This window comes from Pempheris klunzingeri, chromosome 2 (genome assembly GCF_042242105.1).
Source record: "Pempheris klunzingeri isolate RE-2024b chromosome 2, fPemKlu1.hap1, whole genome shotgun sequence".
NCBI lineage: Eukaryota > Metazoa > Chordata > Actinopteri > Acropomatiformes > Pempheridae > Pempheris > Pempheris klunzingeri.
Window position 1 is genome coordinate 11,880,093 of NC_092013.1, and position 23,131 is coordinate 11,903,223.

The 23,131-nt window shown below is 41.5% G+C and overlaps 4 protein-coding genes and 1 long non-coding RNA gene across 5 annotated transcripts; 3 read left to right on the forward strand and 2 right to left on the reverse strand.

The window, feature by feature from the left end:
• The first annotated feature begins 402 nt into the window (after nt 1–402).
• Nucleotides 403–6,061, forward strand: ssu72 (SSU72 homolog, RNA polymerase II CTD phosphatase). Its single transcript, XM_070845292.1, has 5 exons — nt 403–676; nt 1,603–1,746; nt 3,856–3,995; nt 4,172–4,290; nt 4,807–6,061. The coding sequence occupies exons 1-5, from the start codon at nt 597–599 to the stop codon at nt 4,906–4,908; spliced, it is 585 nt and encodes a 194-aa protein (XP_070701393.1). The 5' UTR covers nt 403–596; the 3' UTR covers nt 4,909–6,061.
• Nucleotides 6,062–6,582: 521 nt separating this feature from the next.
• Nucleotides 6,583–8,168, forward strand: LOC139207990 (uncharacterized). Its single transcript, XR_011585174.1, has 4 exons — nt 6,583–6,722; nt 6,901–7,007; nt 7,747–7,907; nt 8,062–8,168. It is a non-coding gene; the product is annotated as an uncharacterized lncRNA (long non-coding RNA).
• A 933-nt stretch (nt 8,169–9,101) lies between these two features.
• Nucleotides 9,102–12,694, forward strand: LOC139217978 (THAP domain-containing protein 6-like). The gene is made up of 6 exons (XM_070849497.1): nt 9,102–9,181; nt 9,948–10,131; nt 10,295–10,411; nt 10,531–10,735; nt 11,719–11,837; nt 11,947–12,694. Exons 1-5 carry the CDS (start codon nt 9,102–9,104, stop codon nt 11,730–11,732), a joined length of 600 nt encoding a protein of 199 aa, XP_070705598.1. The 3' UTR covers nt 11,733–11,837; nt 11,947–12,694.
• Nucleotides 12,695–13,942: 1,248 nt separating this feature from the next.
• Nucleotides 13,943–19,399, reverse strand: atad3 (ATPase family AAA domain containing 3). The gene is made up of 16 exons (XM_070845967.1): nt 19,128–19,399; nt 18,583–18,659; nt 18,165–18,266; nt 17,996–18,055; nt 17,840–17,909; nt 17,570–17,735; nt 17,317–17,386; nt 16,674–16,829; nt 16,512–16,568; nt 16,290–16,415; nt 16,070–16,194; nt 15,928–15,979; nt 15,749–15,819; nt 15,454–15,621; nt 14,868–14,976; nt 13,943–14,724 (listed from the first exon to the last, which is right to left on the reverse strand). The coding sequence occupies exons 1-16, from the start codon at nt 19,324–19,326 to the stop codon at nt 14,263–14,265; spliced, it is 2,070 nt and encodes a 689-aa protein (XP_070702068.1). The 5' UTR covers nt 19,327–19,399; the 3' UTR covers nt 13,943–14,262.
• A 1,768-nt stretch (nt 19,400–21,167) lies between these two features.
• mrpl20 (mitochondrial ribosomal protein L20) lies at nt 21,168–22,970 on the reverse strand. The gene is made up of 4 exons (XM_070845979.1): nt 22,795–22,970; nt 22,444–22,554; nt 21,527–21,604; nt 21,168–21,443 (listed from the first exon to the last, which is right to left on the reverse strand). Exons 1-4 carry the CDS (start codon nt 22,879–22,881, stop codon nt 21,270–21,272), a joined length of 450 nt encoding a protein of 149 aa, XP_070702080.1. The 5' UTR covers nt 22,882–22,970; the 3' UTR covers nt 21,168–21,269.
• Between the last annotated feature and the right edge of the window lie 161 nt (nt 22,971–23,131).

Consider the following 23,131-nt stretch of genomic DNA (forward strand, 5'->3'; position numbering starts at 1 on the left):
TATTTATAGCTGAAAACATGAAGTTGTCTGTGCAGAACTGATTTAAGGATGAAGATACCAAGTAAATTACAGAACAATATTGGTATTTAACATAGATTAATCATATCATCAAATATGACAATCAATTAAGCACTAAGGCTGCTTATATCTATAACAGTGTCTCTTGTATGTAATTAAGAGTCTGTGTCACCAGATTTGAATCACACTTATGCCCCTATTCTAGTGATATGGTTGTTTTCACGGCTGCTTTTACTGTAGTAAAAAATGTGGCTTTCAAGGAACATCACATCAGTCACAGCGGGTTTGTTTACTGGCGTCACGGCTACGTCACCACAGTCTTCGTCATGACCAATAGGAGACTCCGCCCTCGGATGACATCACTTAATAAAGCCGTATGCAACTGACAGTGCTCCGCCATTTTAACTCCCTGCTCCAAAAGACGAAGAGCCAGTCGAATAGTGTTTGTACGCGAAACGTTTTGCTATTTAGCGCAACACAGGGATTTGTCTTGTTTGTTCTATCGCAGGGATCAACCTTAACTACCTCTGTTAGTTTCCTGACAGCTTGTATCGGTTAGTTTCAGCCGGAGAGTCGCGATGCCGAGCCACCCGCTGCGTGTAGCGGTTGTGTGCTCGAGCAACCAGAACCGCAGTATGGAAGCGCACAATATCCTCAGGTAAAGATGGGCCGCCGGGAGGAGGAGAGACGGGAAACCACCACAAGGCGAACGAAATCTGTGCGGTATCTTTTCTGAGCCGGTCTTGAGCCACACCGACACGGTGGCTGACAGTCGGTCGGGCCTCGGCGCAGTTAACAATGGACTCCCTCCTCATGAGTTAACACCGGGGCTACGGCCTGCTGCAAACGCTGGTTTCTGACTAGGATTCAGGGTTTTGGCTGCTTAGAGCGAATGCCCACACGAATTTAGCTTTCAAACAGATTCAGGGCTTTCAAAATACCGGCCCAAGTTGTTTGGTGTTTTTTTTTTTTTTCTTTTTTTTCCCCCCACATGTTGACAAGAGCGCCCCCTTGCAGGGAATATTCCGGAAGGGAGCAACTGCAGCTGTGCAACTGGGTGGTTGAATTGCTCTGATCAGTCCCCTCACTTACACACCATTTAGAAATGTTGGGTTTTGTCTGATTAGATTTTAAAACAAAGGTGTGTGCAGGTTTGGGATTGTCCAGATATTTCAAAGGTTTCAAAGGACTCATTTCCTAATGGCTATTTTTTTTTTTGTCATCGGAAAGTGCCCCTTCTACAAAATGAATTGTGGAAGTAAACCTCTTGAACCACTTGGTCTGACTTATTTAAATAGGCTAAACAAAATTAGTCTCTTATGTAGGTTACAGGAGAACGGCGCAGGAGAAATAAACTGGAGCAGTGATGTCTTAGTTCAGTGTGTGACGTAACAGGACCACATAATCATCCAGTTTATTGTCTAAGGACAATTTGAAAAGTGCACTCCATAGGGTACCTTGCACTTGATGGAACGCATGGAGGGACTGATTACTGCATTGTACTTGTGTGTGATTTTTTTTATGTCTCGTATTGTCTCCTGAAATGGTATGTAATTTACTGTTTTGTCCTTTTCGTCTTTGCAGCAAACGAGGATTTGATGTGCGTTCATTTGGGACTGGGTCGCATGTGAAGCTACCCGGTCCTGCCCCGGATAAGCCAAATGTGTATGACTTCAAAACGACATATGGACAGATGTACAACGACTTGGTCCGCAAGGACAAGGAACTGTATCCCCTTCTCACTCACTCACACACCTGCATATAGTATATACAGGAGGCAAGATAAGTAAACATGGCCCGTGTCCATGTATCTTGTTTAGATATTAATCTTTGAGGGAATTCACGCAAGTGTGGCAGCGTTTGAACGGCACGGCAGATGGGACCGCACCGATGGGTAAATCACATGCAAGGATTTTGAAATGTGTTACAGATATATGCTTTGTTATTAAACCTACAAAGTCCTGGGGAAATACAGGGTGGAAAAACATATTGCAGTACAGCAGCTGTGTAGCAGTGAGTGCAGTTTGGTGAAGATCATTTTTGCTGAGACCATCAAGTTTAAACTATACTCAAACCCTAGTTTATATTGTCTGTATTTGTGATGGTCATCATGTTACCACTTTTGTTCCTGGCTAGTGCAGTTACCGTGTGTTTTCATCTCTTTTTTTTGTTGTCACGGCAGACAATTTTCCAGTTTGACACCAGTAAGACAAAATATTTACTCTTTTTTTTTTTTTTTCTGGCATTCAATCTATCTCACTTTTCATGGTTAGTTAATTGCTTTAATTAAGTGAGTCACTGGTACATCAGTAATAAACACTGTAAAGCATGGTAAGAGGGGCAGTATTAAGAAAATAACCACAGGAGGAACCCCATCAGCAAAAAAAAAAGCAGTGGTCACAAGTAGACAACACTGCAAAAAAACACCTAACCGGACATTCAACAGGAACCTGACATCTACCAGCTTTTTCAAGCGGTATATACATTAAACCAGGAATATAATAGTTAATCCTGTTTAAAGAGCTGTCATATTAAATTTTGACGCTAGTAACTAGACAGTTAAAATAAATTAAAGCCACTGGGGTTGTTCGTCATTAGTGAAAGTGCATGCACATGCTACCAAACACAGTAAAAACCTTGGGCCACGTCACAAAAAGAATGTAATTTGCTGGAGAACAAAACTGCAATAGGGGATGGTTTCCCCTGTATTTTCTATGTTACATGCAAACAATTATCCTGTCCAACCTGGTGTTCACTTATAAAGTAAAATATATATTTTATCTCCACTATAGGTTAGCAGTCTACTGTTAACCTGCCCCATTGGTTGTATTTTAAGGCTTCTTTAATTCCTGGACTGGCTAATTTTTCCTCAGATATGTTTTTTGTTTAGATAAAAAAAACTCTGCTAAATGTAGGGTTGGCCTATATGCTTGCCCAGGAAAGTGATCTTATGTCATTCTTTAAGGAAAATCTAGACTCAAAAGTAGGAGAAATGTGCTTCACCAAATTTGTACTCACTAATGTGCTGTTTCTAGTGACATTACTGTATAGCAGGTGCAAACTCTCCCAACCCACGGTAGGCTGAGTGGTCAAGTCTATATTCCTGCATATCGAAGGTGCCTTGTCACACATTGCAATTAAGCTGTCGGTTAATCCCGGTGTAATATGAATAGAAAATGTACATGCTGACTTGAGTACTTGTATGCATGAGACTTTGCATGGATTTCTTGGAAATATAGTCCACTATTATAGACAATTAACCATAGTGGTTGGTCTTTTTTTCTTCATATCTTTGGCAATGTATAGCAAGATGGCCATATTGTAATATAGAAACATAGACTTACTTTGACTATGTTCTAGAAACATGAGGGGTTTTGTACATAATTATAACATGTTGTTAAAACAACAACTACCAGCCTGACCATATCAGAATGGCTTGTTATAGTATTAAAACTTTGTTGAATGGATTAGTCACAGTCAAAGGTTTAACAATTTTACTGAGATTTCTCTCAAATACTATTCTTCAATTTACCTTCAATTCCCCAACAAATCACTAATGAGTGTTAGTCCTCTCAGACACCACTAGATGGTGCTGCAGCTCATCTAATACAAACTCTTGCTGACTCCATCCAAGTGTGTACCCCACAACACAAACAAAATATACAGTCTCATTTGGACAAATGACTATCTCACTGTTCTCGCAGTGGTACTGGGAGTTAGAGTGCGTTATCCGGTGTTCAGTTGATTGAAATCCTGCCTCTGATAGTGCGACGAGTGTGTTGTATTACCTTGAAATGTCTCTTGCTCCTGCTGTGTTCCTTGACCTCCACTCTTTAGATACACACAGAACGGCATCCTGCACATGCTGGACCGCAACAAGCGCATCAAATCAAAGCCAGAGCGGTTTCAAAACTGCAAGGATAAGTTTGACCTGGTCATCACCTGTGAAGAGAGAGTCTATGACCAAGTGCTGGAGGGTGAGGCTTCTCATGACAAATGTCTAATCACCCATGTGGTTGTTAATTAAGTGCCCCATTGCAAGAACACTGCTTTGATAGTACTTTTTGTGAGCATGCATGGTCACATTTTTACCCCACAATGATACACTTTTGATTGTGTGGTGCACTCTTTCTGATATGTTGTTGCTCCCCAGATCTAAATTCAAGAGAGCAGGAGACTCTACAGCCTGTGCACGTCATCAATGTAGACATTCAGGATAACCACGAGGAAGCCACGCTGGGCGCCTTCCTTATCTGTGAGCTGTGTCAATGTGTGAGTGTCTCCCACCAGGGTTCCTAAGTGCTTTTGTGCAGGTTTACTGAGGGCAGAGTGCAATAAACACCTAAAGTAATTTATGATGTTGTAATTAAGTAATGGGAATTAATGTGGTTAATCTATATACTTAAAAGTATAATATAATAATATATATAATAATAATAATATAATATAATCCGATATATTTCCTAAAGAGGGCATTTAGTGGTCATCTAATGAAAATGCAGCCAATGCAATAAAAGGTTCCTAGAGATTCATAAATGATGTACAGAGATTGATTTGAGTTCATTCATTGGTGCAAACGAGGTGTGTGTGTGTGTGTGTGTGTGTGTGTGTGTGTGTGTGTGTGTGTGTGTGTGTGTGTGTGTGTGTGTGTGTGTGTGTGTGTGTGTGTGTGTGTGTGTGTGTGTGTGTGTGTGTGTGTGTGTGTGTGTGTGTGTGTGTGTGTGTGCGCGCGCGCGCGCGCGCACGCAGACTAATGTGTTTAATGGGCTTCCTCCTCCACCCCTGCAGATCCAGCACACTGACGACATGGAGAATGAAATTGATGAGCTCCTACAAGAGTTCGAAGAGAAGAGCAACAGGCCTTTTCTTCACACTGTCTGTTTCTACTGATACACAATAGAGATTTGCAATAAACACAGGCCCAGATCACAAGCAATCAACCAAGAGAATATAGGCACACACTTCATACTCCTTAGTCGTATAACACAGTACATACACACTGTGTGCCTACTCAGCCATAAAATACACACACACACACACACACACACAGCTTTGGGTCTGGACCCAAACAAATAGTTGCTGTTGAACATCTCGGTGATGATGGGTTTTTCCTCTAAGCAGAGGACGGACTCGCTGCTCTCGCTCTGCCTTTATTTCTCTGGATCAAGGTCAGGCCAAGGTCCTCCCTCCATCCCAGTCCAGTGAAATCACTCACCATGTCTCCTCAGGGAGAGCCATAACACCCACACCCCTGATTCAACAACTCCCTTACAAGTCCCTCTGATTTTGTTCAGTACAGCACATTGATGCGGATTTTTTTTTTCTCCTCCAGATGATATATTGTACTTCATTTAAGCATACATGTCAGATTTTTATTCCTGACCTGGGACAGTGTAAATGTGTTTTTTTGGGTCAGACAGGGAGGAGAATTAATTGAACTGAATGCGTGTTTTTGTGTGACCATGTGTTGTAGATTAGTTAGGATTAAGTTAAAGTGGGTGGGCTACTAATGAATAACCAAACCAATGTGTTTCCAATATAATGTATTGATTCATATTTAAACTTGGATATGCTATTTTTCAGGGCATAGTATTTTTTTCTTTTGTAAATGTTAAAGAATTGAAGCATTGTAATTATTTGCAAACTAAGAGCTCAGCTCAGAGTGCCTGATTTTTCTGTATGTATATATGAATCCAACAAAGAAACATCTCTAAGAAACATTTCCTGACTTTTTATTTGCTCTGTGAGATTTAGTTCATGATGGTTTCATGTAAGATTGAGAATGAGTATTGTTACACCAAAATATTAGCATTCAGTTACGTCAATGGACAACTATCAAGCAACTAATAGAGTACCTGGTTATTTTCAGGGTTGATTTAGATGTTAATCACCATCACATCTATGGACAAGCAAGGGCAAGTTTGATTATTTTGAAATATTTCAACAGGTGGTAATAAGTTAAAGAATAACTATTTGAACCATGTCCTCAGTTTGGCTTTGTTTGGACATTCATTAAAGTTACTGACCTTCTCCATATTGTGGTTTAACTACTTACTGAAATCTGTAAATTATTGAAGTGTGCTAAATAAAGCTGTTGACATGGCTGAAGCATAATGACAGTATATGTGTATGTTAATATGTTGCCGTAGAATACAGTCAGTCTAATAACTCTGTCCACTTTATCTGAAGTTATTAATCAGGCAAACTAAATATGGTTAACGTTACTACCCGGATGTACTTTTCCGTTACTCGATGACGTCCAATCAGTTAATGGTAAACAAATAAATTTAGGGCTAACTAGCTAGCTCGCAAAATAATTATAATTAATAAGTATTGTTACTACATATGATCTAAAAATACTACTACACATCTAGTATGTCTTACCTATATCTTACCTCGGCAACTGTCCTGAACAACTTGTTAGCGTTGCCTAGGCGACCGTTACTTTAAAAAAGACTGACTGACATTCGAAGGAAATCGAATCGTTACCATGGTTAGTTACCATGACAACTTACCCCGTTCACCCTGAGAACAGCGAGTTGTCAAACTAGCTGTGAGTCCACCACCGACTGTGCCGGACGGTGTTGAACGGCGGAGCAGCTCAGACAGAGCTGGCAGGAGCGGGTGGATGTAGAGAAGCGGACAGCCGGTAACCTGCACACCGAGGAGCCTCCATCCTGCGTTGACTTAGGGAGTACAGACGTGTAAGCTAACAGTGTGATGATTAATATATGGATTATTGGCGCTGTCGGGAACAGCTAAGGTTAAACATCACAGTAAAGTAACGCTTTCCTGCTGACAACTGACGAATCAATCTACAGTTACAGTTAATTGAGCCAGTTAATCGGCAGTACAACTTGTTTTTCCCTCGTGTTCATCTAGACATTGACTTTCCTGACGGACATGACCGCGCTTTTTCACCGCTTCCACAACTTCATCTTGCTGTTGATGCGGGGAGAGGACCATGTCTGCGGCTGCACCTGCGGGAGGTAAAACACAGTCACTCACAAGTGCTCTGAATGAGTCCTCAGTTCACACTGTGGTGTGTGAGACACACTTTCTTTTCTTCATTTGCTCTGATGAAAAATAACTGAGCTCCGAACAGGCTAACTTGCATTTGAATAGGTCTGAATTCACATAGTGTTTACTGTTATGACTTCTCACAGTGAACTCTGGGTAATAATCTCTTGGCTTTCAGCTCAGAAAATAAACTTTCAGTGTCTGTGACTTCAGCTGGTGTGTGTGTGTGTGTGTGTGTGTGTGTGTGTGTGTGTGTGTGTCTGTCTGTGTATGCAGCCTATGACTTGTTAAACCCCACAGGTCACACAGGCCAGCTGTTGTTGATGTCTCTGTCCAGCTGTTATGGACAGTGGAGTGGAGTGAATGGAGTTGCACTTACACTGTGGCAATATGGTGGATGTGTTATTAAGAGATGCATCAGCATACCAGTAATGATATTAGTGGCTGTCATTTTAAAAACAAAACATCCAAACCTGGAAAAGGAGTAGAGGCTTTATTTCACTCCGCAAATGTCATGTTTTCAAGCTGTCATTTAACTTACTTGATCACAAGATGAGATGTGTTAGGATGTGGGTAGCTTATCGCCTCTGATAATCAATTTCCTGGGAGATAACCTGGGTAAGATGAAAGTTTATATGCATGGGTCAATAGATTTTTTTTTACCTCACAGACCTCTTGTTGTCTCTTTACTCTCTTTGTCTGCTACAGGGATCAAGTCTATCACGTTGTTCCATATAATGGGGCCCTGTCCATGGCTGCTTCCAGAGAGATGGATGTGATAGCTGGACTGCTTCTGGGCCTCTGCATCAGTTTCTTCTTGCTGTGGCTGGATAGAGTTTGGCTGAAATACCGGAGAGCATCGCATTCTTGTAAGTAAAAGTTTTCAGCATGATGTCACATCAAATCCATGCTTTTTTGTACAAAAAATGTGTTGTAGTAAATTTACCAGAATTGGGACCATTCTGAGATAAAATTATGATCTTTTCAGGTATTACAGCCAAGTTTCCCTGTCTTTCTCTCCAGATGTGAGTTCCTGGTTACGAACACCTAAATTCAGCAACACAAGGGACTTATTCAGGCGGTCACATCCAAAACACATGGAGGACTCCAGTGGGAACATGCAAGACGTGTACCATAACAGTAATGGAAGCATTTGACACAAAAAATAAAAATTCAATCCAGTAGTTCCTGTGTGTGTGTGTGTGTCTAACAGGCTTTATTTTTAAAAATATATTTCTTGGCCATTTTGGGCTTTTATTAGAGAATATAAAGTAGAGAGCCAACAGGAAATGAAGGGAGAGAGAGAGAGAGAGATGAGAGAAGACATGAAACAAAGGTCTCCAGCTGGACTCAAACCAGGGATGGTGCAAGTGTAGAGTCCAAAACCACCAGTCTACACCAGTCTAACAATACTTTAGCTGAATAAATATGACTTTTACAAAACAATAATAATATAACCAGCGTTTCATAATCAAAATAGATAAAAGTCAAAGCACAACATTGACTGAAATCAGTAAATTAGGGGCATAAACAATAGTTAAGATGTATAAAAGGTAAATATAAAATGACAAAAATTAAAGAATATAAAAGGCCTAACAGTAAAAGTTTGTTTTAAGAAGATGTTGGCTCTGACAGTCAGAATAGGTCGTTCTGCAGATGCAGAGATGCAATATGTGATACAATAACCAGTAAGGGGGTCTTATCTGTGCACCTGAGGCTGAAAGATTTAAAATTAAAGAAGTATTCTTCCTCCTATAATACTGTCGGACTCACGATGCAGTTTTTTTTTAAAAAGTATCAAAATAGATGCAACAGAACCAGAGATAACTACATTTCCCACAATGCAACTCGTCCACTGGCAGCTCAGTTCGAGATTTGGATGATATTTTTTTGTATTTCTAAACTGTGTGATAGATAATAACAGACATTACCTTTATTGGATAAATGAAGCATAAAAAGTTTTTGTTAAAAAGTTCAGGAAGTGTTACGTTACACGTAATACCACATCCGGCTTTTGAAACGCGTGTCTGCCGCCGCCATGTTGTAGCGGTGCTTAGTACAAAATGCCATGTTTTTGTGCTGCTATTGGCTGCTCGAATCAGAGAAATGCCAAAACCAAGGAACAGGGAATAACATTTCACAGGTGAGAAGTCATTTTACAGTATTTTACTTGTTTGAATATGTTTAATTCGATATATCACACTGACTAATTCTTCTCAAACCTAAGATAAGGTTAAGTGACTGTCCTAATACTAACATTACTAACTTCTGTACTGTAATACATACACCCACTGGCCAGTTTATTAGGCACACCTAGACAGAACTAATGACGCCTAATGCAACAACCGTGCAATAAGTCCTCCATGAAGATCATAATGTTCAGTAGAAAAAAAGAAAGACACTGTTATAGAGGTGTAGATTCAACTGTGGTCATACAGTTTGGTGATGTAGTGTTTCTATTTTTTTGTCCACCCCATTTATAACAGTGAGGGTAGGCTAAGTAGCACCTCTCAGTGAAATGCAAAACAGTTAAATGAACCACAGAATCCATCCTCCAACTTGACCATACCTGACATGCACCTAATAAACTAAACTTATGTCAGGTAAAGAAAATAAAGATGAGCATTTTTATTAAAGTTGTATATCGGTGTGATGCTGAAAATGATATTTAAGAGTTAGCTATTTTTTTGTGTTTTTGTGTTTAGACATTTTTAAATGACCTATTTCACAGTGTTAGTTTCCAGCTGTTACATGGCGCTAAGGCAGCACACAGTGACTTTTGTGCTTGATTTGTAGCTGAAAAAGCATCCAGAATTGCATGGTATGTGTATAAAAGTTAGATTCAACTTTGTTTGTACAAGTATTGAGACAACAAACTGCAGGTGTTGGCTTTGTTTTTTTATGTACAGATTCCCAAAAGATAAAGTTAAAAGACGGGCATGGGCCGTAGCACTGAGGAGACGGGAGTTTGAGCCAAGTGACCGTTCGGTCATCTGCAGCCGTCATTTCAAGGATGAAGACTTTGACAGGACAGGACAAACAACTCGTCTGAGGGAAGGAGTGATCCCGTCAGTTCTGACATTTCCGGGAAAAGTTAGTGTCACTGACAAATTGTTTCTTTGTAAATAATGACAATATTTCATAAATCTGAATCTCCCTAACAAATGTGTAATACCCACTAAACATGACAATAAATATAGACTGTTCGATATTGTATATATTGACTCAAACAGTGTTTTACTTCCTCTATCTCCAGGTGTCTCCAAGTATCTCCCAGAGTGCCCCCAGGTCAAGCAGGACCTCTCTAAAAGCCGCTGCAGAAAGTCCAGATGTTCAAGTGAAGCCGTCAGGGGACTTTGAGAATTCACCCTCAGTGAGTGAGACAGTTGTTGGTTTAAACATGTTTGCACGATGCTGGTTATTATGATAATGTTTGAGAATAATAATAAAATGAGAATAATTTTAAGTGACTATGACAATGATATTTTTCAGGATCATCAGTATGCGCTTGACCCAGATAAAGTAAAAAGAAAGTTAACTGAGGCTCAGGAGAAGGTGGAGGAACTGCAGCGGGAATTAAGAAACGCCAAGGATCGGGAGAGAAGGCATAAGAAGACAGTGAAGTCCCTGCTAGAGGATTTAAAACACAAAAATATGCTAACAGAGGAACTGAAGCAGGAGCTTGACTTATATTCTGGTTGGTTGAACTTGAATTATATATTTTTTAAAACATTCTTTTAGAAATGAACATAATTCATCTGAATTTCATTTAATGATTTCTCAAATTATCTAAAATTATCCACCATTCTATTCACTCAAAATGTTGTATTCTGTAACATTTCAATACTGTAATTCCAAATGTGTAAAAACACACTTACACTACTCACAAAAAGTTAGGGATATTCGACTTTCAGGTGAAATATATGGAAAATGTAAAAAGTGAATGCTACAGTGATATTATATCATGAAAGTAGGGCATTTAAGTAGAAGCATGCAATGGTAATTTTATTCATCTTAAACAATTTATTGAAAGAAAATCTAACAACAGTGGTGGGTATACCACAACAAAACATTTTCAGTGTCTCAATAAATTGGGATGTGGCCAAAGGACGTCCACTCCTCTCCTTTCTGTGACTCTTCCAGTCTCTGTATCACTGTTACAACCTCCTGATGACACTCTGTGACCCTCTAAGCTCAGTGAACACCTCCGTCTGAGGACTTCCTGTTTGAAGCCTCCAGTGTTGAGGTGCTGCTGATCAATTGTTAGGTGTCGTCTTGGTCTCATGATGTCAGAATGTGAACAGCATGATGAGGAGGACTGTTTAAATACCAATTCTAACTGAAGCAGGAAATGTATTGGTCGATTCATGGATCAAACCTGTTGTGAATTTTGCTGTTAAGCTTCTTGTTAGAGAACAGCAACTTGTGCAAAAAGTACTGAAACACTGAACAGTTGGACATGTGCGTTCAAAAGTTTAGAGAAGGTCACATTAAGTTCACCTGGAAAGGTTAGAATGCATTTTAGGTTCATCCTGAAATTTCACCTGAAAGCCGAATATCCCCAACTTTTTGTGAGTAGTGTATATATGTAATCTAATGTTTATTCCACAATTGTAACATGTACCATGTTTTGGGCTGGTGTGGTCATAAATGAATGGTTTGTTTTGCTAAACTTTTCAGATCTTCCCGTTTAACTCTTGGACCAGCAGCATCCCTTCACTCCCGCTCAAAACGAATTCGCCGTCACACTTCATTCGATTGGACCAAACTGTGACGACACATCCTCACCTTCATAAAAGGTAAATAATACGCTTTCCCCATCTTCATGCTCTTCAAAAACAAATGTGGCATATATAAATATGTTTTGTGGTGTTTGTCTACATCAGCTACTGTTTTACCTGATTGCAGACTGTGGATACTAAGCTTGGATTAAACACTTGGTATGTTACAACAACAAGAAAAGTGAAGATCTGGCGATTTTTGGTCAAGATCAGACAAGTTGGTCAAGTCAACCTGACTGTGGACACCATTAGCATCAGGAGGCAGGTTCAGTATGACGCTCACACTCAAACACTGACAGGATAGAGATGCTATTGATGGGACTGATGGAGCAAGTGAATACGTTATATGGTTGATGAACTTCAGACCTCGACACCTGAGAACCTTTGCTGCATCATGTTTTAGAGGCCATCTATGAGCAAGCTATTGAAGTACTGTGTGTGTGTGTGACAGCGGATGGACATTTGTCCAACATCATGCTCACTATGCGTAGATGCTAGTTCTAGATGAATCCCCCAGAGCCTCTTAAGACATAATTTTCCCACCCATCTACAGGGGAAAGTGTTAATGATCACAGACCCACATCAAATGTTGAAACTGGAACATGTCGCAGGCATTCAGCTCCATCATCAGTCCTGCTAGGGTGGTGCGATGGAGCTGCATATCAAAGCTGCAGGATGTACAGCAAGAGGAGGGTTTTCATTCTGCTTTCAGGATCACATGAAAGCACATAAACTTCAGCACTTTGAGCCCATGTGTGGGAATTAATTGATGAGTCGGTCGACAGGAAATCAATCTGCAGCAATTTTGATTATTGATTACCCTTTTAAGTCTGTTATTGCAAATTCAGTTTATCTGAATTTGTGAGTTCCCAAACCCGAACACTGTATATATAAATATATTTTGTATATAATGTGATTTTTAAATGTATATGAGCTAAATATGAATAGTTCACAATATCTGTAATTTAAAAACAAAATGTGAGCCTTGTAAAGCCGGTCAGAAATGTATTTAATTTTGTGACTTTAGTGTTTGTTGTACTTATGTCTTCTTTATTAATAAAGTCTCCCTTTATTTCCAAAATTAACCATTTTACAGAGAGAGAAAGGGTAATAAACATAAAAATTAATATCAGAGTTATTAGTGTTACTGCCTACATAATCTAGATGCATTAACGAAGCATCTTGTACCCGTCCAATATTTGTAATAAGCTAAACTGCTGGAAAATCTGTTAAATTCATCATTTGGGATGATTTTAATTGTGGAAACCTCCTGCCTCTATAGACATGCATGTATTAGGAGGCACTTCTTTCCCGTACTAATGATGCACTGATACATACAAGGTGTTTTTTTGTATACATCTGTGATATAACTTGAGGCAATTTATCAGATTTCACTCGGCTCCTCCTGGAGCTAAAGAAAAGAAGCATATTCAGTTGAGCTCCACAAGACCCTTAAAGCAGTAAACTGTCAGATCATCTTCAAACGAGGTGACCTTGCTGCAGTGTGGTGAGCGCACTGGAAGTGACAGGGTCACCTGGGGATTTGAAGTCAAAAATGGTCATAAGACCTCGAGTCTAGATTGCTTTCAGGATTTTCATAAAAGGATTGAATTTGTTTTTCAGTGCAACTTTTAGACTTACCAGTAGATTGATTATTCATGTGAACTTGTACATCATAATACATGAAGGCTTCCTATAATGTGTGACAAGGAGCTTTATCATGCGGTCTATTCCAAACCAAGGACAGCTCCGTGACCTTGACTTTGCTTTCATCCATTACTGTGAAATATTGAAATCCCTATTGGATTCCTATAGGACGGCATCGCTGCCTTATCTAATCTTAACTCCGCCTCTCTGCTGGTATGTATAATGTTCCTATACTGCCTTTCAAAATCACACACACAGTGTTTGCTATTGCCAATGTAAGGTCTGATCTCTCTCTTGTAGATGAGCGATATTTAAGAAGGCTTTTGTAGGGTTAGACCATTAGCTGTCATGCCACAGTTTGTTCAAAATGTAACTTTCTGAAAGAAATTAACCGTCTTTTGATTCTTTAACCCTGATCCAGCTAAAGGTTGTGTAAATTCATGTAGCAGCTATATCCCGAAATGTAAGAAACGCCAGAACTTTAACTGTTTATAAAAAGGCAGATCCATTTAATCAGTCAGACACTCCACTGGGCACAACACTTATATACTGTTATTACAGAGTCTGGTTTCCATGTAAAGTACACTTTTACGATCTATACATTATATATTAGAATGAAACAGTCTCAGGCGTCATTTGTGTTTTGAAAAGTTAATTATTTTCTCTCCAAATCCGCTGAACTGATCTTCTGTCGTAGACCGTCCGACAGACGTTAAGACACAAACTGACCGACTGGTTGAAGAGGCAGGATGCTAATCTTTCTAATCTGGGCCGCCCCACTGAAGACATCGACAGATCAAACTGGAGTTCCATCCTTTGGAGGAGCAGGTCCAGTTTTGTCTTCCTTTTCCATCTTGCTCTCACCATCAGCGGAGGCAGCAGGCTGGGCTATACTCTCCGCAGCATCTGCTTTGACAACATCTTCACAGTCCTGTCCAGCTGGGGTGGCACTTTTAGCTTCTGCTGACTGGACAATGTCTGAAGGAGGTGGCGGAGTTTCACCTTGTTTCGTATCTATCTCAAGGACTGGAGCGATCACCTCCTCGGCCTGAGGTGCCTCGTTGAGGGGCAGAGTAAAGCCCATTTTGCCTCCACTGGCTGTCGCCCCAGCTGTGGGAGGTGTGAGGGTCTTGGCCTGAGCCTCCTCGTCTCCATGCAGCCAGTCCATCTTCTGATGGTGTTGCTTGACAGCGTCGTCAACCCGAGCATCAATCATTGCCTCCGTCAGGACGCCATCTTCAGAGGAATATGCTGCCGCCTACAAGCGAACAAGAGACAGCACATGCGGTTTTACTTCACAAAAATGTAATTTTGAAGCAAAGGATTGTGAAATTAAGATTTACACCGCAGTTTTTAAAAATCATTACAGTTATGGATCCACATTGACTACAGGGAACTTACCTGCCAGGCCACACCAAGCTTAGAGATCTCTCGTCCTGACATGCCCTCTGTCCGCTTCGCTATCTCAGAGCACTTCTCACCATAGTCGAACTGCGCCAGCTTCATCCTCCTGCACAAAGCCACACAAACAAATAGATGAGATGAAGGCAAAGTAAATTATTTTTTCCATTGCTTTGCCTGCCTGGATGCAATTTCTCTCTGACTATGTTGTGTTTTGGAGCTCAGTTCATTGCCTCCTGGCCTGTGTGTGGATCGCTCCCCACCTGTCAGCCTCCATCACACATCTGATCTATTTGTAATTAATGGCTCAGCATGGCTGGCCTCGCTCCACATGCCCAGCAGGCCGTTTCTAAGCCTTCATTTTAAAAGGGCCTGAGTCTAATCCTCATCCTGGAGCAGCCTTTCAGCCAAGAAAAACTCTTACCAAATATTACATGACTCCTCAAAAACCACACAGAAGCAATCCATCTGCATGTAAGTGAGTAGACATGGTGGACTAAACAGAATTACTCGTTTCAGTAGTATCCCTGGCGTGCAGTGGTTTGGGTCCCTGCCCTGTTTTAACAGCTGTGGGGATTTTACTCACTGCCTCCCTCCAGTGGCGGGCTCCAGCACATATCGGTCAAAGTACAACCGCACCAGCCTCTCCCTCTCCTCAGGACCCGGCAGAGCAAAATTAACTATTTCGTCAATACGGTCGTTTATGGCCCAGTCGAACTGCTCTGGCTGGTTGCTGGCCAACACCAGCATGAACCTGCAGGACAAACACAGAAATACAGCAGCTTAGAAACCTGATGGAAAGTAGCCAAGTAGGTTAAGAGAGGGCAAAATGAAGTCAAAAGGAGTCCAAATTTTATCTGGAATATAAATATTTTTTTTACTTGTTGCTCTGTTCTCCGGTGCGATACAAGAAGGCATTCAAAGTGGCCCTGAGGTCCTCACTGATCTTCTCCTACAAAAAGCAAGAGTAAAGATTCCACGTTATGCATTTCAAGTCAAAGAGACTGAAAGAATTAAAAAAATATATATTTTCTGGCAAATTAAACACATGCCGACTTACAGTGGATCTCTTGCGAAGGAATGCATCAGCTTCATCAACAAAAAGCAGAAGTCTGTAACAGGACGAAAACATATGAACATATCACATCTGGAGTGGAGTGTTTGCATATCAGCCTCATTTATTATAATATGATGTAGCTTACCCGCGTCGACTTGTGTTAGCCCAGTCAAACACTTTGTGCATGGCTGTCACCCCATCTCGGCCCATGGGTGCCACGTCACCACCAGTCATAATTGCATAGTCCATCCCAGAATGCATTGCCAGCTTCTACTCAATACAAAAGGAAGTGGCTCACAGTTAGACAAAGCAACGCTTTCCATGTATGTAAAAGGTATCTGTCATCATTCAGTCCCTGGGTATACCTTAGCAAAGAGGGTTTTGCCCGTGCCTGGAGGGCCGTACATGAGGATATTCCTGTACAGGCCGTTGTTCTGCCTCGTGTTTCTTGTTGCTATGGCGACGTCGCGCACACGCTCTTCCAGGGAAGGCTAAAAGAGAGAAAAACATTTTATTATGAACTAGTTACAAAACTTTAAAATTGCATGATGGTTAGATCCTTTAACAAAAGACTTATGTCCACTTACATTGAGCACAACTCCTTCAAGGGCATCCTGAGGTTTGCTCTTCAGCCGTTTGACCGTCTTAATAAAATAAGTAGAAATAATAAGGATGGACAGAAGTATAATTAGCATATTGTAATGTGCCGTTGACAAAATGAGCGAATTATTTAGCAGCTAATAAATTACCTTGACTGGATGCTTGATCGCCTCTCCCACAGTGAATCGGGACGTTTCTCGCACCAGAGACGGCTTCCCAAGCCTGGCCTCGATGTAACGTCCCGCCACCCCCGTCGCGTTTCGGGCCGAATAAACTCCCACAGCTAAAAGGGTCAGACCTGCCACCTGGTGACATGACGGAACCGTTACTGGTCAGTGTGAGGATCAGGAAAAACGCACAATTCAAACCCATTTTAAGTTTGCTCATGACGACAGTCCAGACAGTCAAATAGAAACTTGCGGTTACTCTCTGTCATCTATGGTGAAATGCTAGAAAATGCAAACACTTGTAACAAGGTCATTGTAATGTTAGTACTTCCTTTTAAACAGCACTATGGAGAGAACACTACTTGCTTTAACCATTTCTACTTTATTTTTTCATGGTCTGAATTTGTACTCAAAGATGTGAGCCGTTTGCCAAGTCAGTAGAAACAGAAGGTATTTGTTTATCTGTAAATACATTTACTTATTGGTACTCACACCTAAACTAACAAACACCATTTCATAGAACTCGCATAGTTTACCCAGTCTGTCTGTCCATCAGTGAAATTCAGCTCTTATGCATTTTTGGTTCAGTCATTCACTGAACTGATTGTGGGTGGAAATGTCTCACCGTGGCTGTGACTTTGTCCCAGTCTGACACAAAGGCCCTGAATCCTTCTCCAAACACAGCACCTGCAGTCCTAAAAGCAAACACCAGTTAACTGTAGGACTTTTGGGCATTTACAAGATGCAACTGTAGACTGACTAGTAACTTAAACAAAGCCTGGACTATTCCTGTGTTATATACTAGTATGTTGGAGACTTAAATTTCCAAGAACCTTCTAATCCTCACCACCATACCTACTACAGTAAATGAGTCTTACTTTATGGACTCCAGAACAGTTTGTCTGTGTTCGGCAGCCTTCAGGCGGATCTGCTCGCGGATTATATCAGCGTTCTCCCTCTCCACGCGGGCTCGTGCTTTGGACTCGGCCTCTATACGCAGGAGCTCGTTCTTGTGCCTCAGCTCCATCTCGTGCTCTATTGTTGCTATAAAAACCCCAAGACACAACAAGCACGTGAACCTCCGCTCGTCATCTTCAAAAGCTTCCACAAGATCCTGTCGTTAGTGTAACAAGTGGTGAAGTCTGTACCTTTCCTCATGGCCTCCTGTTTCTGTACGGACTCCTCCTGTTTGCGGAGGTTCTCCTCATTTAGGATTTGCTGTAAATACATTTTTTTAAAAAAGCAGTCATCATGCTGGTCTCTTCTTGAAATATTTCTACTCAACATGTAAGAGGTGACCTCACCTGTTGCCGTAGTTGGTCCTCATATCGTTGTCGGGCCAGTTTATCTTGATACTGAGCTCTCTGTTAAGAGACCGGAAGCCAAGTGTAACCATACAACTCAAACTGCTGCTCACTCCTGAAATATACTTTCAAATCCCAAGAAAAGAAGAAAAAGCATTTCTGCTCTCACCGCTTGATGCTGCTTGGTTTCCTCATTCAGAGTTTTCCTCCTCTCCTCTCCCTGGATTCGGATCTGATCGCCTTTGAGCTGCTCAAGAGCGGCTTCGTACTCCTGTTACAGGCAACACACCGGGGAACATTTAAATCCACTGATCCATAAACACACGGCTACATTAGACTTTGATGCAACAGTGTTAGACAACTTGACTGATGACAGGTGGAGACAGAAATAAAAACTTATTGTGATTTCTATTTTTGACAAACTACAAATATGTAACTGCATTATTAACCTACTGAACCATATTAATACTCCAGAAATCTTTAACTTGTGTAATCAAAATGTGTCCTGTGGAAAAGCAGTGATGTCCTGCAGCAGGTCCAGTGAGAGACAGTAGTTAAGTGTGTGTGAGAGCGTTTTTCTGCCGAACCTTCACTTTGCTCTGATGCTCCATCTGTGTGGTCTGCTCCTGCATCCGAGCCAAATCCAGAGCTTCTTTGGCATGTCCTGGACGGAGGTGAGAGAAGAGAGCCAACTGAGAGCTGAGATGGCTTCAAACATGGAGATTTTCAGTGATCTAACCTGACAGTCTGACCTCTGTCACCATTCTCTCTTTTACTTTTACCCGATGTGGAAAAATCGAGACAGAAATAAGTGGTGAACGAGCTGGATTTTCAACCCAGGTTGCAACGTGATGACCTTTGAACCCTGTCCAATGGTTTGAATGAAGGTGAGAGCAGCGCAGCCTTGTTCTCATGAACAGCCAACAGTTTCACACAGGCCTAAATTATATATACATATATATATATTTATATAAATATATGTAGAGATGCTGGCTTGTGAGTGTGGCCCTCATTATCGAAGCTGCTACATCACTGAAAGCGACCACCACCGTGAACCAGAGAGGAGCTGGACGCCATGGCTCTCGGTGTGCAGTGATGTTGGTATAAACCGGAGAGACCTCCGGACACTTACGGGACTTGTCGAGCTCCTTGGCCGCATTAGCAGCCCGCTCCAGCCCCGTTGGATCGAAGTTGCTCCATTTGTCCTTGGGTTTATCTCCTCCGCCGCCGCCGCCGGAGCCTCCGGCCGGCGGTGGTGGTGGTGGAGGCTGAGCCGGGAGACCGGGAGGCACTTCAGGCTGCCCCTTGTTCAGGCCGAACAGCCACGACATTTTAAAGACAATAAAATAGGTACAGTTTGGCCGGTTCTGTGCGGAGGGAGCTGCTGCAAACCTGTCAGTGCACTTCCTCCACACGCGAGTCACGCCGGAATCTTTTGCGCATGTGCAACAAAGATTCTGAATATCAGCAACGCTGATTGGTTGAGCCCAAGTGCTTTTTCCTCTGATTGGCTGGTTCATCAGTAGTCCTCAGTAGAGGTCATTCAGGTAGTCCCGCCCCAAAGCGATACGGTAGCCGCCGAGGGTCAAAACAGGTGCAATTCACAGACAACCACATGGTTTTCTACTGGTTACATCAGACTGTGTCAGAGGTCGTTGACTTTGCTGTGATGTGACCTTTGAGAGCGTTAACTGGGTTTGATATGAGCAACATCATCCGGAGTAAATATCTGGACTGGAGGGATGTAAAGTCTTCAAACTTGAGGGTTCATGCTTCTCAAACATCACTGGTTGATTGAATTAATCAGAATCAGAGTCAGCCTTATTCACAAAGTATGAGAACACATCAAGGAATCCGAGTTTGCTTTTTCCAGTGTTCTCATGTAGTTATACATAAATAGACAAACAGGGAAACAAGAACAACCAAGCTGAACAAAGTAAACACATATTTAACTTAAGCATAAGGATATGGATGTATGCAGTATGTCTACAGTGTGTCTAGATTTGTATTTGACAGTAATGATATATTAAAAGCTGTGTTTTCAAGACTGCAAAGAATATACTTTAAGTAAGTAAGTAGGTAAAGTGTAAAAGGGTTATTATACAGGGAGTGTTTCTGACTATATGACAGATTTAAGTGTTCAATAGTACAATGACCTGTGGGTAGAAGCTGTTCTTGTGTCTGGTTGTTTTGGCATACAGTGATCTGTAGCTCAAGATAGTCCTGTCCTTGTGTTCTCTAACATTTTAATATTGTACAACAGTATGATTTTCAATAAGGAGAATCAAGACAGAACAAGAAAACATGTATCAAAATGTTTAATGAACTTAACATTCAGACGACAACCTCACCACAACAAATGGTAAAATATATATTTACACAGAGAATAAATTCATTACACAAAAACGTTTCAGGTCACTTTTCTTCCCAACCTCAAAAAAACCCTCATAATCAGCCTCAATTGTTGTAACTTAACAAGGTTAAATATGATTTTACACGGAGAGGTTTGTGGGAACTGATCACACATCCTCTACCAGGATACTGGAGGCCTTTTTGTACAAAACACTGGAAATCTCTGGCACACGATAGGGATGTTGGACTGAAAGCAGTGAATGGAGCAGAAGCAGGTTTGTCTGTGGACTAACAACCACTATGCTGTTTAATGTCTGATGCCACTTTGGATTATGATTGTGTCCTTGTGATGACTTTAAGAGTGCAAAATATTAGTATTCTTTACCTGTAGAGAAGTTACAACCATATCTAAGAGTTGCTTGTTTCCAGCATTGTAGGAGAAGTCTTATAGATTTGTTAAAACACAATGACAGCATATAGTGAAGAAAGTGTCTTTCAAGGTCAGGGATGAAGGCGTGGGGGTCAGCTGGAGTGTCCTTGAGACAGACATCAGGTCGTTTTCTACTACGGAGACATTTGTCTGATGGTAACCCAGACTAAAATCTCCCCAACATAGACCATTTCTCTTTTCTCTCAACACTTTTTGTGACCCTGGTGTCAAAATAGGTCACTTATGTTGGTCATTAGTTGTTGGGCAACTCTGGTATAGTGACCAATAAACACAATCACAAATATATAAACTTAATTATTTAACTGATCTTATGTTATTATGGGAAAAGTGTTTAGATGAGGCGACAACTGTGAAACAAGTGAGTGAGTGGGTGTTTGATAAAGTCTTTTATGAACATCTCCACGATCCAAGATATCGCTGCTCCTTAAACCACTTAACAACTGAACAAAATCTGTGGCTGCATCAAGTCCTTCACTGTAGCAAAACAACACGGGAGAAGACACCAGGAGACTCTTTGCCGTCGCCCAACGCTGCCCGGAAGCCTTCCTGTTGCCGAGCCTGTGCCAGCTTCGCCAAAGAGAGGAATGACCGAGGTTCTGTGACAGCCAGATCACTGATGACACGTCGGTTCAGCTGAACGCTGCTCTGTATGGAGGACGACAGGGAATATGTTACAGATTGAACCAACATCGTACCGGTACAACACTGTAAAATTAAACACAACTGACCTTGATGAGGTTGTGCATGAGAGCAGGATACTTCATGTTGTGCTCTCGTGATGCTGCTGCAATGCGTGTGATCCAGAGCTGAGGAAATGAGAGCACAACAAATGTAATGCATTATACAAGTACTGCTTTTCAATCAATACAATACATACAAGCTTGTTTTTTGCAAGCAGTCGACATTCCCCTACTGTAGACAATTAATACACCCTTCTGCAACTGGGATTGAAAGCACAGCTACATCTTAGAAAGCGACATTACAGACTGGAGCAGTTGTTTCTCAACCTTTTTGACTTGTGACCCTCTAAAATGATCCAGTGTGTACTTGTGATCACTAATCACGATACCATGGGTATGATCGGTGAGCAGCTGAACCACAGAGTCATTTGCCCTTTTAGTTTCTTTTACTTTGAGGATTTTTCAAGATACAGGAGGAGTGAAAATATCCAGTATTTCGCAAGAATAAAAAAACACGGCTAAACATTAAACAACACATGGTTTCCTTTAGCTTCCCTTAAATCATCTTGTCATCTACTTGATCATTGTTTCAGCTGTACTAGTGTGTGTTTCTAATATATACTGTATGTATCCAGGACTCCTTGATAAGCAGTATTGATACTGAGTGGAGTATCCTGGTGAAATACAGTAAACTGAATTGGTTTGGCAGGGGGAAAGCAGGATAGAGCCGCAAAACTGCTGCATGATGACAGCATGCAAAACCTCAATAATGCCCCATCATTTCCAAAGACTCTTCATTTTAAAGAGAGGTATACTTGCCCCTGGTCTGAAGGGAGTTTACACAGAAGTTTGAGGCTCTTTAGGGGCTGTATAACAAATTACATGCCACTGACAAATCCCAGACTATAGCCTGTGCCCCCGCCATGTGTTTGCAATTGTGGAGGACATTTGTATTTATGTCTTACCGTCCTCATGTTTCGCTGTTTGAGTCTCCGGCCTTTACTGGCGTAGACGAAGGCTCTCCTGACGGCCCGCACAGCCAGACTGTAGCAGCGGTTCTTTCTGCCCCTGAAGTGCTGTTAGAGGACCCGACAGGAAGGATGACTTTAACAACATGACCATCACTACACGGACGATATTAGATTAGGATGAGGAGGCAGCTTTAAAAACCGGAACATGGGTCATCTCTGAACAGTAGAGGTGGGGGAAATGAGCAGTGATTTTCTATTTCAAGTTTAAACCACCTCAAAGACCACAACACGATAAATATAACAACATTTAGCCCCTTCTCGTCCAGGAAATAGTCGTGGCCTTACCCGTGCATGTTTGAGAACTTCCTGAACTTTCCAGTATCTGTCGGGTCCACGGTTTCTTATCCAACAGGACAACGTCAGGAACACCATGTTTGGTCCTCACATAAACCACAGACTTCTTTTTCACAGGATAAACCTAAAGGAGTAAGTGACCTTAGTCTTGCTCCACCTGTGAGGAGACTCTGTGCTGTGTGAACTCAACACGCTGCACCGCAACTGACAGAGACGCACCGGGTTTGTTCGTTTTCTATCCCCGGACATATGATGCGCACATGTCCTCTGCCCTGTCCGGGTTTGCTGGCAGGGAAAATCCATCAAACAAAAAATATCATTACCACTG